The sequence below is a fragment of the Mauremys reevesii genome, linkage group 2, assembly GCF_016161935.1.
Source record: "Mauremys reevesii isolate NIE-2019 linkage group 2, ASM1616193v1, whole genome shotgun sequence".
Classification (NCBI taxonomy): Eukaryota; Metazoa; Chordata; order Testudines; family Geoemydidae; genus Mauremys; species Mauremys reevesii.
This window is the reverse complement of record NC_052624.1, coordinates 232,120,269-232,135,055: the sequence shown is the minus strand read 5'-3', so window position 1 is coordinate 232,135,055 and position 14,787 is coordinate 232,120,269. Positions and strand designations below refer to the sequence as shown.

The window sequence follows — 14,787 nt, the reverse complement described above, 5'->3', positions numbered from 1 at the left end:
GTTGTGAAGCACTGGAATGGGTTACCAAAGGAAGTGATGGAATCTCCATCCTTAGAGGTTTCTAAGGCCTGGCTTGAGAAAGCCCTGGCTGGGATGATTTAGTTGGGGTTGGTCCTGCTTTAAAGCAGAGGGTTGGACTAGATGACCTCCTGAGGTCTCTTCCAACCCTAAACTTTTATGATTCTAAGGAAACATGAAGAGACTGGGGGGAAAAAAAAAAGTGAGGCATGTGTCATTGATCCCCATGCAAAAGGACCTAGAAAGGTTAGAAATTTGCAAGCCACCACAAAGTGATTCACTTGAAAAATACAAGTGAAGTCAATGGAAGAAAGTTGTTCTAAACACAACTTTGAATAGAATAGAGAAACCTGGAAAGCAATAATGCCCTAAGGACTCTAAAACTGGATTGTCTAAATCTGCAGGGCTAAAAATGCAAGTGACTGGGCAGGTGAATACAGCCTCCATATTCCTTGAATTTGTTTAACAGAAGTAACTGGAGGGGCTAGAGAGACTGAATTATAAAAGAAAGAGCTAAACTACATGGTGTGGATAAAGCACATTAAAAAGAGAGCAAACACTGATGTGCAGAATGTTTGGTATCATGTGAGGCATAATCCTAGTCACATCATAATTGATCTAATTTTACTCAAAGCACATGAACAGGCCACTCTTATTTTAGAGAGGTGTGCTGTGATCATTTGCTTATAATCAAGCAATAATCTGATATCGCAAGTATTTGTAAAATAAAACCAGATGTGTTGTGGAGTGTATTTTTAAGTTACCAAGAATCAAGACATTAAACAGCATTGATCCAATCAGCCAACGGTAGCTGAATTTTGCTCACATGAGATTTCACACCTCAATGATGTTGCACAGTATAAGAGTATACAAGCCCCAAAACATGGTAAATATGTTTAGTCATATACTTAATGATCAAATCTATTTTCATATGTAGTTTCAGCTTGATGAATCTAATGAAGTACTGCTAATTCAAAGTGGAAAGAGAAATGTCAATGAAGGGAAGTCTTCCCCCTTTTCCCTTACCAACACCCTTCTGCAATGGGAGATGGCATTTCACCTCTGAATGAAGCAGATAAAAAGATCCTACTTAAGAAGAAGAATTAAGTTAGGGGACCATTTTAAAGTGGAAAGTAGATATCAGCAAGTCTGTGAATGTGTAAACATGGTTACATGAGAACCAACCAGGTAGCTGCTTCATGAGCACTCTCCACTGCCACAAAGACAACCCAGTTTTGTTTTCTAATCCTCTGCCGCCTGTGGATGAAAATCTTCTGTTCCAAACTTTCATTAGGACACAATGTATTCCCCAGCCACATGAAAGCCATGTATCCTACCTTTGTAACCAGACGTTTCCCTAAAGCAGTGAAAAATCTAATCATATATTATTAGGTTTCAGAGGGGTAGCCGTGTTAGTCTGTATCAGCAAAAAGAACGAGCAGTACTTGTGGCACCTTAGAGGCTAACAAAATGTATCTGGGCATAAACTTGGGCTCAAACCCACTTCATTGTTCTTTTTGCATATATTGTTAGTGAGGATGAGGCACCTCACTGGGAAAGACCACAGTAATTTAGGTTCCCCTGCTTCCCCAAATTCTCAACTCCCCAAATCCTATAATTTCTCTGATGCCTTTGTTCAGATATTGTTTATTTTGCTGATTCTTTCCATAAGAGACAGGGATTTAAATTCCCTCTGATCATTCGTCCAGGACCAGTGCTTAAGAAGAGATTACAAATCCCAAAAACATTCATATTATTTGCTAAACTGTTTGTGGCCTTGACAGGTCATGGGAGACCTGAAAGTCTGACTCCTACTGTCTTACTTCCTTATGACATACTCCAGTTCCAATTCCAGCTTTATTTTAGCAGCTGGTAGAGCCACCAGCCACTAACATTAGATAAATAAATAAATCTGTTAGTCTCTAAGGTGCCACAAGAACGCCTCGTTTTTGCTGATACAGACTAACACGGCTACCCCTCTGAAACCTAAAATTAGATTAATACTCTATTCCTAAGGTTCTCAGAATAGCATGTCACAGACCACATCTTAACAGACATAGGCTTCAGGAATACCTCCCCTTTGATATGCAGTTGTTAACTCGTCTGAGACACTTGCAATTGTTTACATGGAATATTAGAAAAGCAGTACAGACTCTATGCATTTTTGTCATCTTCATATAATTTAACAGCTGGAGACAGGGGTAAACCAAATAATCAACCAGCTGTCCATAGACCACAACCCAGTACTTAGACACCAATAGTTCCTAAGCCAGTTTGAGAATCGTTTCTGTCTACCACGTCAATAGGCCAGACTTCAAACTTCTTCCAATTTGCGTAGAACATTAGCTTCTAGCACTTGTGGTTTGAAATAGCAGTTGCTGAAGTCATGTCATAGTTGAAGTGGGGAAAAAGTAAGATATTAATCTGAATGGCAGTTTCATATTTGACATAACTCATTGGAGCTACAATCAAATGTTTTACACCACAAGACAGCTAAAATGTTACCAGCCCTGCTGATTCACAAGATATTGAACCTTAAAGTTTACAGTGGTCATCCAATTGCCAGTACTGTTTTGCACCAGTGCAGGACTAAGTATAGCAAGTTCCAGACCAATGCAATTTTCAGCCTCTGATATAAGAGCAACAGTGCTGCATCTGCATTAAAAAAAAGGATTAATTACTGCAAAGCAGGATCAGTGCAAAGGCCCTAGTACACATGGGAAAGCTTGTGACCAGGAGGTTTGGTGGTAGCATGTTCAAAGGCTGTTTTCAAAACACTTATTAACTGCCTTGATAGAAGCAGTCCTAACTAAAGACAGAAGCTAACTACTGTGGATCATTTTGTTTATGCATCTCAATATACAACTACAAGTTTGTTATCACAGATGTCTGATGATACTAGACAACAGAAAACCACAACTGAACAGACAGCATCAATGGACTTCAGGGAGTAGTGTTCTGCAACATCTGTACCACAGCTAGAGTTGAGTAGTAGATAACAGTTCTGGAATTCAATTATGCATGCTTGAGTTTGCATAGTCTGTATATAAGGCAACATTTAGAAGGGCTTTTTCATAGAACTAAGACTTTTTTGCACTCAACCTGGTTAGCTATGCTTGCTGACTGTTCTCAAGGGAAATGATATATGGTCTGAAAAGTCATCTTTGTCTTGACTGTGTCAAGAACACTGCCACACACATGCTCTTCTATAACCTTGGATTAAGCATATAAATAGGCACTGAGGGTTTTTTAAATTTGTTTATTTTTGAAGAACCACACAGAAGGACCTTCAGCTCCATGAAGACAGATGATTGCTGGGGGCCTGTGGTCTAGAAGTATTAAAAAAAAGACTAATGCAAGATAAATAGACATCCTGTGTACTGTTTCTAGTGGACATCTGCCTGTTAAGGCCTGCAAATTTATATGGTGACAATTTGATTGTCCTCAGCATAAGACTACACAAGATTCATACAGACTGCAAAAACAACACAGCTGAAAGAAAAAAGCTTTACTGCAAGACAGCTCTATTGGCTACTCAAGCTCCAGAAATAAATGTCCAGCAATCTAAAGAAAAAATGTTTTCATTAAGTCCTATTTTCCATCTCTGAAGGATGTTGTTTTCCAAACTACATTTCCTGAAGATGAGAAGATCGAAGCTTAATAAATTTCCCTATATAAAAGTGTTTTCTTGAGAGTCACAAATGACTAATGGTACTTACAGAATCTCTAATCCTCCCATTGCTATGGCTAAGGTCAGGTCTACACTAAAAAGGTAGGTCAACCCAACGACGGCTCTCAGGGGTGTGAAAAATCTGCACCACCCCCTCCGCCCCGGTGAGCGATGTTGTTAAGATGATCTAACCCCCAGTGTAGGCAGTGCTAGATTCAGGGAAGAATTCTGCTGTTGACCTAGCAATCACCTCTCAGAGAGGTAGATTAACCACAGTGACAGGAGAACACCTCCCATCAGCATAGGTAGTATCTACACTGAAGCACTACAGTGTGGCAACTGCAGCTGTGCCACTGCAGTGTTTATAATGAAGATGAAGCCTGAGAATCTTGCTGGGGCTTCACTAGAGATGTTGCCAAGTAGCACATTATACATTGTGTGTATGTAAGACCTGTGGACCCAAGAATGACAGAGAATGGGACTCAGTGCTGTCACCTGTTGGTGAAGTAGGAGAAGAGAGGCCAACGGCTGCATAAGAGATACAGATGGCCATGAGCTCCACAGGCAAGGAAGCTCTCTGCCACGATCAGAGCAAGGAGAGTTGACTGAATGGGCAGGGCCTTATTCGCATTTGAGTTATGTGAAGGTTTGGGGCATTTTGATAAATGTTAAGTTTTGCATTTGGGGGCAGTTAAATGCAATTGACCTTGCTGGGAAATAACAGCTGTCCAACGTGCTGGGTAAGGAAACCTGGACTAAGCTACAGGAAGAGGAAAAAGACTCCTTGTTATCTATCAAGTGTCCTAGATCCCTCCCTAACAGCTAAGCTGGGACTGTTGGATAATGCAAAGTGATGGCAGCTTTGAGGGAGTAGAGGCAAATTGGTTACACCAGACAATGCAAAGCATTAGGGGCAGCAGCTGCAAGGTGACCAGCAGTGCAGACTGGCAGAAGCAGAAGCAGCTTCTCCAAGGCAACGGACAGCTCAGAAGGGATGGAGAGCACAGAGCAGCAGTACAGCTAGGTAACTTGGGCTGAAGTCAGAGAGAAGGCAGCAGCCTACCCTATGGACTCTGGCACAGACCTCCCTATCCAACAATTAAAGCTGAAATCATTCCAGCTGGGTTAGGTAATAAAACCCCCAGAGAAGCCAAGGCAGCACCTTGCTAGAATCCTTGGACTTCTCCAACCGAGGTCAATTAACTGTGAGTGGAGAGGATAGAAGTGGTCAGAGCACATTAGCAATTTACAACGGCCAAAGGAGGATTGAGGTTGGGATTACTGTTGAGACCAATTCATTCTGTCTCTCTCCCCTCCCCCCCCTACCCCACACACCAAAGTTCTCGTTGCTGTAAACCTCTGCACTCAGTGCTTGTGAGTGGGGAAGAATTGCCCACTAGGGGCACCTAGGATGGTGTATATAGATTCCCAGGTTTCTGGGTGGAGGTTCAAGCTGGTGTTAATTAAGCATTTAAGGAAACCCCAGTCTAGAAAACGGAACCCAGCCCTTTTTGCTGCCATCAGCACCTGGCAGAAGGTTATGTATGTCCTGTATGACTGTAGTTTGCAGAATTCCAAGACTATATCCAACAAAAGGACCAGAAAGAACATAGGAACACTTGCAAATACGTAATCCTTTCAACTATCTTTGCTGGAAACCAGATTTCCTTTTGAGAGATTGGGTTAGTGACAAGACAAACATTAGATTTGAAAGAGCACTAGTTTGTCAAAGTCAAGAGTTCCCCATAGCCAATGGCTCACTGAGCTGATGCAGTTAAGGGACGCCAGTTTCATAACCACTGGTACATAAGGGAGTGATGTGGCCAGCATCATGTTCAACTGCCTTTAGTTGCCCTAACCCAATGGATCAAGTACTCCTTTTGCAGCAGGGTAAACTGGTGGTGCCTGTTCAGCATGTGATTGAGACTCAAACCAATGACCTTCAGGATTTTAGCTTAGCATCTGAACCAGTCAGCCACCACAATTCACCATAGTTAGCAGTAACCCAATTTACCTGGCCATCATTCAGACACTGTAGTCAGGGCCGGCTCCAGACCCCAGCGCGGCAAGCACGCGCGTGGGGCGGCCCTTTCCCGGGGGGGCAGCAGATTGGGCCGGCGGACCTGCCGCAGTCACGCCTGCGGGAGGTCCACCGGAGCCCCGGGAGGACCGGACCTGCCGCAGGCATGACTGCGGAGGAGGCACTCGTCCCGCGGCTCCAGTGGACCTCCCGCAGGCATGACTGCAGACGGTTCGCTGGTCTCGCGGCTCGGCTGGACCTCCCGCCGGACCTGCGAACCGTCCGCAGCTGCGGGAGGTCCAGCCGAGCCGCGCGACCAGCGGACCCTCTGCAGTCATGCCCGCGGGAGGTCCGCTGCTCCCGTGGCTCCAGGGGCGCCTCCCACGCATGAGTGCTTGGGGCGGCCAAAAAGGTAGAGCCGCCCCTGATTGTAGTAGGATACTATAGTAAGCGGACACTATAGAAAAGCTTAAGATAGTAATCACTGAGGGCAAAGACAACCAATAATTAAGTTACTAAATAGTACTTTTGGCAAAGCAGTTATATGCTATTACCAAGGGCAGACACAACTGAACCATGGAACATGTTGAATGTACCCATTTTGGTCACTCACATAGTCCTCTCCACCCAACATGACGGTTGCAGCCTCAAGAAGTTGTCACATTGTTATGGATCCCTCCAATGAACTATTCAGATGGCATTTCCATGAGAAAGTTTCTATAAGCCTGTTGATGTTCTTTGGGCCTACTTAGATTATTATAGTTTGCTTTTTCATGACAGGGCAAGATGTTTGCATAGGACACAGGGGATACTTTTCCTATTGTAGCAGGTGCATTCCAAACTAACATCTACTGCAGGGGTAGGCAACCTATGTCATGCGTGCCTAAGGCGACATGCGAGCTGATTTTCAGTGGCACCCACACTGCCTGGGTCCTGGTCACTGGTCTTGGGGGCTCTGCATTTTAATTTCATTTTAAATGAAGCTTCTTAAACATTTTAAAAACCTTATTTACTTTACATACAACAATAGTTTAGTTATATATTCTAGACTTATAGAAAGAGACCTTCTAAAAATGCTAAAATGTATTACTGGCATGCAAAACCTTAAATTAGAGTGAATAAATGAAGACTCGGCACATCACTTCTGAAAGGTTGCCACTTCTGAAAGATCTACTATATTGCAGAGAAACATTTTTTGTGTTGTTATAGAAGCACTAATATATTTAGCAAAGTCAAGAACCAAGACAACTGTTCGCTCAGTAGCCCATCATCATGTAAGCAGTCTAGCAAGTTAGGACATGTCTGGGGACAGGGTCTTTTGACCAGATGTCAACTCCTTAAATCAACTGACTCTAAGGTGCAGGAAAGGGGAGAAAAGTCAATTGTGATGGAAGCCAGGTTGGATCATACTTCTTCCCTCACACATTTGGGATGGGACAGAACTTGACTTGGTTCACTGTTAAAAGCAGGCAAGTACTGCAAGTACTATTAAGTAAGCATCCCTTTTGCAGTCTTGTACTTCTGAGGACAAAATTAGTTATTAGGAGCTGTAGATGCACTATTAAGACTACCTATATTTACCATTTTGAACACAAGTGGAACAGCTATTTAGCATCTTAACTGACTAGCATATGCATTTAAAGTTAAACATACATAGTAAAAATACTAAAGAAAATCTAAAAAAGAGTTATCTGCCATAAATCACTATGTACACAGCCCTCAAAACATGAAGCCAGGAATATTTGCAGACTTGCATATTTAAATATATGTGCACATTATTTATACAGAGAAAATATAAACATTTATATAAAGGTGATTTGAAATATGGCACATTTGTACATGACTATTTCAATGAGAAAAATTTAGCATAGGTGTCAACAGTTACAAGAAAAAAAGCAAGCTCTATAGCTAAAATATGGACTTTACTGAACAGTACTAAAAGTTTCTGACTATTGAACAAGACAAGATTGACAGTAACTACAAGACACACCTGCATCACAAGCCTTTGGAAAGTACTATAGGTAGAGCAACTGCATGAGTATGCATTAGATTTATTAAACACTACATTATGCAGTTTGTACTGGCTGGCTTTTAATTTCCTGAACAAAACATTTAAAATCATAGGCTTTAGGCATTTCACAGAGAAGAATTCCCTGCTCAGGAAGGAGATAACTAATGAGAACTTTTCAGACAGTAGGCTATCTTACCTACTATATCAATATAAATATGTCTGTCAAAGATTTAGGCTCCAATTCCACAAAGACATATATATTCTTACACACTTAGTACTCATAGCACAGTTAAACATGTGTGAAAGTCTTTCCAAGGTAGGATCCTGTATAAAAATTCTGGAGAATAACTCCAGTTCTGGAGTAAATGCTTTTGCTTCCCCCTTTTGGTTAGTCAAAGAGAAAGCTCATCTTCCTGTGACGGGCAAGATGCTATTTCTTTAGAAGAGGTAAGTTTAAGCTGAAAGTTTTGGAAAATCCATACATGGCAGAAAAACCAGCAGAATTACTACCAGACCAATCTCCCTCAGATTTGGGTCTTAAAGATCTGTGCCACAGATATTTTAGTCTTCAGATTTTAGTATTTTGCTATATTAGAGCATTTTGTAAAGAGTTTTCATTCTAGCAACAAGACCTAAAAAAGTTCCTAGTAGACGCCAAATGTCTACTGATGTGGAAATAGCATAATCTTAATCATATATGTACTTGGAAAAAAACGTCTCAAAAGAATCTGAAAGACTGTTCCAATATGAAATAACATTTAACCAAATATATACCACAAATAAGAAAGATTCCTATTTACTGCAATTTGTTTTGTTGTTTATACAGTCCCCCTTTGCTTAGGCACTTGGGTGCCTCATCAAGTATTGGTCTTTATTGTAAAACAAATAACCAAGTAATAGGAATGATCCAGTCATCAGTTAAGGAGGGCTAACCAAACAGATAAGTCTTGCATTGTGACCTGAAGTTTATCAAACCGAAGTTCTGGCCCATCATCACTGGGAGAGAAAAAGTCTGGTGGGGAATTTAAGAGTAAATTCCTGGAACTGAACAACAGGGATGACTAAGTAAATCATAACCACTGTAAGAGAGTGTAAGGAGAAGAGACATTACATTAACATGCTGAAGTTTTATACACCTGTGGGATGCAACAAGTGCAAGCTTTGTTTATACAACAGCATACTTAGTGTCCCTTAATGATTTTCAATATCAGAAGCATTCTCATTATCTGAAAACTGAATTACATGTATTCAGAACACATTGATCATGGTATTCAGTAAAGATTGCAATAGTTAAATGCAGTGGTGACACATGATATATAAAACTCCCATAGAAAGTACTATGCAAATCATGCACATCAGCAAAATGAAAGGTATATTTTGGCTGTGGCATGCCACCAAAGCTTTAGGTCTTGCCAGTCTGTGACATGGTACAGGCTGAGCTGGCTCACAACAGAAGATATATGACATGCCTTTCACTCCCCGCATGCTGGAAAAATTAAACAGCCTTCTCATTTTGTATCAGCAGCTACCATTTGTTCAATTTACTAGCAGTTTGCAGCCAAAAAAATTGTGTCCATTTCACTAATTTTAGAAGGATAATGCCAAAGTCGTATTTTTTCAGTTATTCATAGACAGGTGCACTGAAACATCAGAGTGTTTGAGAAAGTGGGAAGAATTTTCCTTTTATAATATTGTGTCAATATTTTAAGTCACATGACAAGGAATGTGTCTTATTGTAATTCACTCATGGGTTTTTGGGACTAAACACCCTCCAAGGACAGTCATAAGTCTACACAAATGCTCTGGAGCACTAAGTTTTGCAGCTGTACCAACAATTTAGCTGACATGAAAAAGTTTGACTTCACACATCTAGACACATTGTCCTAGTTAAAGTCAGCATTAACACACACACACACACACACACCTCCCGATCTGGCTGTTTCAGATGGTACCTTATGAGTTAGTTTAAAAAACAAAAACATAAAAGGGTCCACCCACTTTTGGTAAAACCAGCCATCTGTGTGACCTGGATAGGGAGGAGAACAGCTCTGCCAACACCAAAAACTGCCAAGCATCCCCTCACCTCACCAAAAAAAGCTAAAAACGTAGGACACAAGCTGATCTCTTGATCTAGAGAAGGAGTATATACAAGCAAGTCCTCCGTTAAACAAAGAGGGACAGCTCCTTAAAATTTTTAGTGAATCCAAGTTCAGGAGACCCCCAGCACTGATCTTGCAGTAGCTTTTGCCTTTAGGCTAATACAATTTAAAACAAGCATTCCAATACAAAAAGTTTGACTGCTTCAGGGTTTGGAAGAAGTTTCCTTTTAAATGGAAAAATATCACAAAAAGAGCTTAAGTCTAACTTGGTTTTCCCATAGCTGTTAGGAACTCAGCAAATATAAAATGTGTGCCTTCAAACAAGTTCTCTGAAACAATGCTGTAAATAAGTGTCTTGATTTACATGCCTGAGGGAAGAACAGCTGGAGAATCTAGGATCCTCCCATATTTTAATGTACAGTGAGGTCATAACTGAGTTTCCAAGAAGTCTAAATTCTGTATTTAAACCATATCTGAAAAGCACAACAAGAACTCTCGTTAAAGCTAGTGGACATCCTTGCTTTTGTAAGCATCAGTTGGACTTACTGAATTTTATCAGTGGACTGTACAGCGTTTTTGGCTCTTGTCAGAGTTCACAAGATACTTTTAAACTTTTCAAGTTTCCTTTAAATGCATATTTTCAGCGTTAAATCTCCAAACACAGTATCTGATGTGCACTGAAGTTTAAACACGCTTTATAGACAAGTTCTACAATACTTGGGAAAAAGAGATTGCTCTGCTATTAAGTGTTTCGCAGTGCTGATTTGAAGGGGCTCCTTTAGGGTTATGAAACAGCATTTAACTTCTATGTTAAAAAGTTACAGTAAAGAGGCATGTGAAGTTTCTGTACACCATGTATTTCACAAGATTTTAATATTACACATGCAGGAATAATCTACCAGGCATCTGCTGAAGTAGATTTCAGATTGCTTAATTCTTTGACTGTTTTGGAAGTAAATTTCATAACCTTATTTGAAGGACCAAAGGACAATTCTAATGCTGTGGACTTAGACTGACAGGTAATGCAGGCCCAGTGTGTACCATACCCTGCTTTAACATTCTAGTTTTATATAAATCCGTTGAAATGAATACAAAAAAAAAAAACAAAAAAACCCGAACAAAATTCAATGAGAATTTAGCATTTAGTATTCTTCAGTTACTAAAACAACATCACACAAGAATCCATGTAGCTCTATTTTACTACTAATGGTTTACTCTGGAGAATGAGTTATAATTACAAATATGCAAGATTTCTGATAAAGACTTTCTAGCTTGGTTTTCCTTTGAGGTTCTCTTCTCCTCCCTGCCAAGTCTTCAAAAGTTACAATTTGCGTTATAGCCAATTTTAGCTACATCTCAGAAATAATATTAAATTTTAAGAAATATTTAAGTATTTTTTGAGAAACCGGTGAATCAATACCATAGCATCAAGTGTTATCTTAAAGCTGCTAAAATGCCAGTACAAGGCTACAAAAAGTATTAATTGAAAGCAGCAGACAAGATTATTCAGAAGTTGTTCCTACAGAAAATGTTCTACTGAAAGTCATGTAACACATTGATTTTACAATGAAATGGCTGATACAAAAATTTATTCTTCCCTTGCCACTCTCCAACCCTATTGGGTAATAATCCAAAAGAGTGGTAGATTGTATGTATAAGTGCAAATTCATATACAAAACTAAGTGACAGAACACCCTTCCCAAAATAAACTGAACAAAAGTGAAGCATAAACAAATGTATAGTTACCCAGAAGTGTGCATGGCAGTTAACCATCATGGTCCTTTCAATAAGCTCATCAGGACACTCTAGGAGATGGTGCCCAGAGACCACACCAGCATTGTTAACCAGGACTGAGACCTCTCCAACCTCTTGGCGGACCCGCTCAGCTGTCAAGTAGACATTCTCTCTCTTGCTCACATCACAGGTATATGTATAAACCTGTAAGTTGCAGTGGGGCAGCACCTCTTCTTCACCATCTCCAGTTGCTAAGGAATCCAGAATAGAAAGGTTACATTCTCAATTAGATCTCAACATTCAGGTAAAAAGTCACACAAAGAAGAAAGAGAGTAAACACTCATCCATTACACTTTAAGAGTTCTATTTACTTTGGCATCATCACAGTAAACAAACCCTATATTTACTGTTCCTGCCTGAAAAAGGTAAATTTGAGGCTCCAGGCTTACTTGCAGCTGTCTGAATCAAAGGTTATACTGATGAAAATGGTCTGTGCTCTTCCACTCATGAATCTCTCTTTCTAGCAAGAGATACAAGCACACAAACCCCACTCCTTCCTGGGTGGTCAGATGAGAGTGATTGTGGGTGGGGGATGAAATCCTTGCTTACAGCTGGGTTTGTAGGACAATGCCAAATCCAACTTGGTTTAAGTCACAAACCGTTCCCCTGGTCACCATCAGGAAGTATGGTCAGGAAATAATCACAAGGACTAAAGAATCCCAGAAATATCCCCTCTGGATGTTCAGCTCTAACTACCATTTTTCCTTTCTTGGCAGGAGGACCACCACTGTGATAATGCAGGTGATTTTCTTGTAAGCACATCATTTAGCTATCCTTCCTGAAGCAGGTGAAAGATAGTTTTATGGGAAGTTAGGACACAGTTGCACAAAAATAATAGCATGGCAATACTAGAGCCCTGCAGAAGCCATCTCCAGAAATGCCCCCTGCCACAAAACACTGCCCACACATTATGAACTGGGTACTTTCCCCTCACCAAGGGTGCTGGAACAATTTGTATAATGTGGGTACTGAGAGCCATTGACCCAAACTGTAAAGCCCTGTATATGATGGAAACCACTTCAAGCAAGGGGCTGTGGCAGCATGCCACAGCATGTCACTGCCTGAGGCGGGCCGCGCAGTTACCTTGGCGGGCAGCGGCAGCCGCCTCCTCGGAGATCTCCCGGTAGATGTGGCGCACCATGCCTGCCGTCTCCTCATTGCTCTGGGTGTTGATGTCCCACAGCACCAGCGGCGCTCGGCGCCGGGCAAACTCCAGGGCGAAGAGGCGGCCCAGGCCGCTGCCTGCCCCGGTGATGAGGCATACCTGCCCCGCCACACTCTTCTCCTTGGGCCTCACCAGCCACTTGGCCGCAGCCAGCACGAACGCCCAGATCACTTTGAAAGTGACTACGAAGAACTCCAGCAGGATGTTCATGCTTGCAGCGCTGTCCCCCAAGGGCTCAGCTACAGTCCCTGCTGCCTACCGCGGGAAGGGGCGTCTCCGGTGCCCTAGTACAGGGGCGCCTGCCTGCTGTGCTCCAACGGGTCCCGCAGCCCCTCTCCAAAGAGCAAAGATCAGCCCCCCGAGAAAAGCCGCGCGGAGCCCAATGAACTTAAGGGACACCCGCAACCGTGGCACAGTCCGCTCAGCCTACAGAGCAAGGGGCCGCGCAAAGCGGCAGCCAGAGGAGGAAAGGAGGCGAGAAGCAGCCTAGGGACCCACTATCCCCTACACTAAGCACTGTCCAGGCTCCGCACTGCCTGCAGGCACCTGGGGCTGCTACTGCCTGGGAACCGCGGCGCTTGCTGCCTCCTCTGGCTGCTCGGGAGCCGCTGTGCCTGCAGCGCTGGCTACAGGGCTGAGGACAGGGAGACTTTGAAGAGGAACAAGCTCCCTCTGCGCTACCAGATCTCCTTCCCCCAGGGCGGCAGCTCCTCGCCGAACGCCAGCCAGCAAGTTCAGCCACCCAATCGAGCCGCCCTAAGTTTGCCGACAGCCGGGGCTAGCTCCCCCCTCGCCGCCGCTGGCACTGGCTGAGGAGAAGCGATCACTAGCGCAGGGTGAGGGGCCACCTCCACCGCTCAGCCGGGGAACTAGGCGCCGGGTTTCCCTTTCCTTCGCCCCTGCCTAGCTCCCTCCTCCGGCGCTCTGCACCCCGCCACTGGTTGGAAGGGAGCATCTCCACGCTCCGCGCGCTATATACCCACGGCTGGGAAACCGGTCCCCTCCCCCACCCCATTCCCAGGCCCTCCCCCAGCCCAGCCCAGCCCACTCTGCATTCCCAGATCTTCCCCCAGCCCATTTCCGCCTCCACCGCACCCCCCACCCGCCGGCACAGCCCCACCCCTTCCTCACCGCCAGGCCCCACCAGGTCCGCGGCTGCCCCGCCAGCCCCTCTCCGTGCGCTCCCCACCCCATCTCCTCCCCCACCGCACTCACGGGGAGTCGGTGGGATCCGCCCATGCACGCCAGGGCCCGCCCCCGCGGGCCCAGACCCAGCAACAACTCCCTCCCCAGTGGTGCCAGCACCCCCACCACCTCCCCGCGACCAGCCCAGCGCCGCTCTCCTCCGCCGCCGCCGCCGCCTGAGACACACACGGCGCCTCGCACAGCGATACGTGCCCGAGCCCCCGCCACTCACATCTCCCCCCCCCCCTGCTCCGCGGAACTTTCGGTCCCACTTTCCGTCAGGCGACACCGGACGCATCGCTCCACGGCAGGGACCTCGCGGTTGGGTTAGAAACGCGAGTCCTGACTGTCCTCCAAATCTTCTAGCTAGAGGAGGGAACAGGAACGGACTACATGTCCCAGAATGCAAAGCGGCTCCCTCTGCATACAGGGCCCAGGGGGTAATGCGCCATCTTGAGTCTGGCGACTTTCAGGGACTGCATGTCCCAGCATGCAATACGGCTGCAGCCTTCCAACACGTCCTGGAGCCGTGGCCAAGGTGTTACTTGGTATGCTGGGACTTGTAGTCATCACCGGCCACATTGCTTCTCGGGCGAGCCCACTGTTGGAAGGGTGATGTGTAAGCAGACGTACGAACCAGTTTGCAGTGTTCGACACAGAAAAAAGTTCAGCATATTATTGTTAGTCAAATTCTAGCTATAGGACGATAGTTATTCTAATATAACAATTTAATTGAACATTTGCTTGTGCATGTATTTTTAATGCTCCTGTTATTTACTCTAGTTTTAATAAGATTCATGAGTGTAAGGTGCTGTACTAGTATAA

At 43.9% G+C, this 14,787-nt stretch overlaps 1 protein-coding gene across 1 annotated transcript in view; it reads right to left on the bottom strand.

Moving 5' to 3' along the window:
• RDH10 (retinol dehydrogenase 10) overlaps positions 1-13,772 on the bottom strand; it is a 39,521-nt gene extending 25,749 nt beyond the window's left edge. The window contains exons 1-2 of the mRNA XM_039527313.1: positions 12,696-13,772; positions 11,565-11,803 (exon numbers count right to left, since the gene is read on the bottom strand). Of these exons, the coding sequence (XP_039383247.1) occupies positions 11,565-11,803; positions 12,696-12,987 (531 nt within the window). The 5' untranslated portion in view covers positions 12,988-13,772. The remainder of the gene's footprint in view (positions 1-11,564; positions 11,804-12,695) is intronic.
• Between the last annotated feature and the right edge of the window lie 1,015 nt (positions 13,773-14,787).